The sequence below is a fragment of the Limulus polyphemus genome, unplaced genomic scaffold, assembly GCF_000517525.1.
Source record: "Limulus polyphemus unplaced genomic scaffold, Limulus_polyphemus-2.1.2 Scaffold277, whole genome shotgun sequence".
In the NCBI taxonomy this organism is placed as follows: domain Eukaryota; kingdom Metazoa; phylum Arthropoda; class Merostomata; order Xiphosura; family Limulidae; genus Limulus; species Limulus polyphemus.
In genome coordinates, this window is record NW_013665887.1 from 1 (window position 1) to 3422 (window position 3422).

General features: G+C 37.0%; 1 protein-coding gene across 1 annotated transcript; it reads right to left on the reverse strand.

The window, feature by feature from the left end:
- Positions 1–655: 655 nt before the first annotated feature.
- On the reverse strand, positions 656–1406 carry LOC106456973 (atrial natriuretic peptide receptor 3-like). Its single transcript, XM_013916356.2, has one exon. The coding sequence runs from the start codon at positions 1404–1406 to the stop codon at positions 807–809; it is 600 nt and encodes a 199-aa protein (XP_013771810.1). The 3' UTR covers positions 656–806.
- Between the last annotated feature and the right edge of the window lie 2016 nt (positions 1407–3422).

The window sequence follows — 3422 nt, forward strand, 5'->3', positions numbered from 1 at the left end:
CGTAAGGCCTAGTCAGCATTGGATATGGCATATATAACACACTTCTTTACTTCTACTCAAAAGTTCGTTTACTAACTCAATATCTTTGTGCTAAACAATAAACATACCTTAAACGTGCTTTAGTTGATTTGTGAACGCGATCTTATTGTGCATGATAGTCTATTGTTTAGCTTTGTGCTTAACAAAAACGGGCCTTAAACGTGCTTTAGTTGATTTGTGAACGCAATCTTATTGTGCATGATAGTCTATTGTTTAGCTTTGTGCTTAACAACAAACGGACCTTAAACGTGGTTTAGTTGATTTGTGAACGCGATCTTATTGTGCATGATAGTCTATTGTTTAGCTTTGTGCTTAACAACAAACGGACCTTAAACGTGGTTTAGTTGATTTGTGAACGCGATTTTATTGTGCATTTATAGCATTTCTCTTACACGCAGTATTATATAAATAACCGACATTTATAAAAAATAATTCGAATAATATACAATAGAATAACAATAAACAATATCAAGGTAAGTTGACTTTCCTGTTTACTAATAGTTTAAATTACAGTGTCATCTAACATTTTTTATAAATAACTTTTTCATCTAACAGTAGTAGATTTAAGTACTGAACTCTGTGGATACTCACTGCGAGCCTTTGTTGATATTTTCTTGAGTAGTTTGTGAAAGTCTTTTTCCTCGGTTTTGTTTCGTCAAAAACCTCATTAAAAGACTGTCGACCTAGAGCCGTGTACACAGCCCCAAAGGTGAAGAAACAGTTGGAGTGACCTAAAGACTGATCCCGGAAATCGTGGAACAACAGAGCTACCGTTTTCCAGTGAAACTTTGTAACAGTTCCAGGAACAGATGTCCGATTTGAGAGTAGGACCCGTTCATACGAGTCGTTAGACGATAATGAGGATATTTGGAATCAAAGTTACTATTTTGACCTCCAGCAGTCAAAAGCGGAATATTCCAGGTAGCTGAATACCTTGCTACAGGTGCCAGCACGTATGGGCAAAGAGGGCCAAGAAAAACGTCTGCTGTTCCAGATACATAAAAGTCAAACGCTGCCAGAGGTCCTGTTGTTGAAGAACAGTCCGTATCTTTGTAAATGATTTGGATTAGACGACCTCCTAAGCGTTCATACAGACCTTTACTTTTCAAGGTTTGGATGGCATACAAGACTCCAGGTACGATTTTATGTAGAGAATAAGGTAACTTATCATTGCTTGGAGCCAAGACAATAATATTCAGAGTGGACGTTGTTCGTTCTCTTTCATAAAGAGACTCTCGTCGTATCGTGATGGAACTTTTGTTTGGAACAAGAGATCTCCTTAAAGTTCCTCCTTCAGCATAACTTTTAGCTTCCAATAAGTAACATAATAGAGTAAGTAGTGTTAAGTAAGCGAAGGACCACTTCATTGTAATATATGTTTATTACCACTTTTCAAAGAAACAAGCACCAAAAAAAAACTAACACAGATAACGGGTCTTCTTATGAGATCATCTTGAAGATCTGTTTTATCAGTGTTCTGTTTTATAACTTACAGCAAGACTCACTTTGTGCATTCTCTCTTTCTAGGCGTTACCATCACTCAGAAACAACAAGAAAAGTCATTCATTTGCAGTTTTGCAGATTAACAAGAAGGTAAAGTGAGCGCATTCGTTAAATCTCTATCAATCAATCGACAGTAAAGATTGCCACAACAATTCAAAGATTTCCAAAAGAAATATATTATTATTATTATTTTAGAGATATCTTCTCGTCGAAAGGTCCGTATTCTATTTTGGAAAAGATTAGGTAGCTTTACTTCTGATTTGTTCTTTTACTTACTCCACCAAAATCTGTGGTCGTAAGGCTTGTCTCTTGATGCCAATACTGCAAGTCGAAGGAACGCGTGTGGTGTTTACCCAATGCCGCGTTACACGAAACTATCTGCGAACAAGCGCGAGCCCTTACGTCATTCATTCCGTCACAAGCCGCGCCCGCTTTCTCCACTCGTCGCTGTCAGGCTGTTAGATAAATAATAGTAATAACAGATAAATATTCGACCCTATAGTTCAATTTTCTTCTCCAAACAAAATGTACTATCACACGTAAATCGTTCGGGTAAAAGTGAAGAAATGTATTACTATCACGTTAATAAATATATTGATGGTAAGGTTCTCGATCTTTTTTTAATATTATTATTATCGTAAAATAGCGGAGATGAATGCATTTGTGACGGGTGTGAATAAACAATTATATCTGAATGACAGTAATCGATCTAGTTCAAATATCATAGCTGTTTAAACCTGCATATAATGAATAATGCCCTTGTACTTGTATAGTTATCTGATCATAATTTTCATTTTATGTTTAATACTAACTATTGTCATAATTATTTAAGCCTGGTTATCACCAAAGTTGTTTAATACTAGCTATTGTCATAATTATTTAATCCTGGTTATCGTCATAGTTAGTTAGTCTTAACTATTTTTATATTCAATCAACATTGAATATCATCATAGTTCTTTAGTTCTAGCTATTACTATAACTATTCAGTATTGAATATCATCATGGTTGTTTAGCTCTAACATCATACTTGTTTAAACTTACTATAATCAGGACTGCTCCCTTCCATTTGTCATCGCTTTTTTGTGTGAAACTAGAAAAACTACACTGTCTGGCAGGACTCGATCAAAAGTAGTGTAAACTATCTCATGGGGTATTATAACCATCATTATCTTGAATATGGGGCTATTTTATGACAGCCACACGATGTAGGAAGTACCACCAAAGAAGTGTAATATTTTGTGTGATTGATTGGACGCTGAGAGGATGCGAATTGTGTAAGAGATTTTTCGTACTTTTTCAGATTCATTTTAAGTTCTGAAAAAAATGACTTCACAACTAGTCTTACCCTCCAGTGGCACAGCGGTATGTCTGCAAACTTACAACGCTAGAAACTGGGTTTCGATACCCGTGGTGGGCAGTGCACAGATAGCCCATTGTGTAGCTTTGTGTTTAACTACAAACAACTAGTCTTACCTATTTCATTTAACAGGAAATAAATCACTACACTTGCCAGTCCACATTCTGGGTCCACGAGGTTATTGTTGTTGCGGTGATCAAGTGACTACGTGTAAATCACTACACTTGCCAGTCCACACTCTGGGTACCCGAGGTTATTGTTGAAGCGATGATCAAGTGACTACGAGGAAATCACTACACTTGCCAGTCCACACTCTGGGTCCCCGAGGTTATTGTTGTTGCGGTGATCAAGTGACTATATGTAAATAACTACACTTGCCAGTCCACATTCTGGGTCCACGGGGTAATTGTTGTTGCGGTGATCAAGTGACTACGTGTAAATCACTACACTTGCCAGTCCACACTCTGGGTCCCCGAGGTTATTATTGTTGCGGTGATCAAGTGACTACGTGTAAATCACTACA

Excerpts from the sequence above, each read along its gene's own strand:
- LOC106456973 (XM_013916356.2), bottom strand. The coding sequence starts at position 1,406 with ATGAAGTGGTCCTTCGCTTACTTAACACTACTTACTCTATTATGTTAC.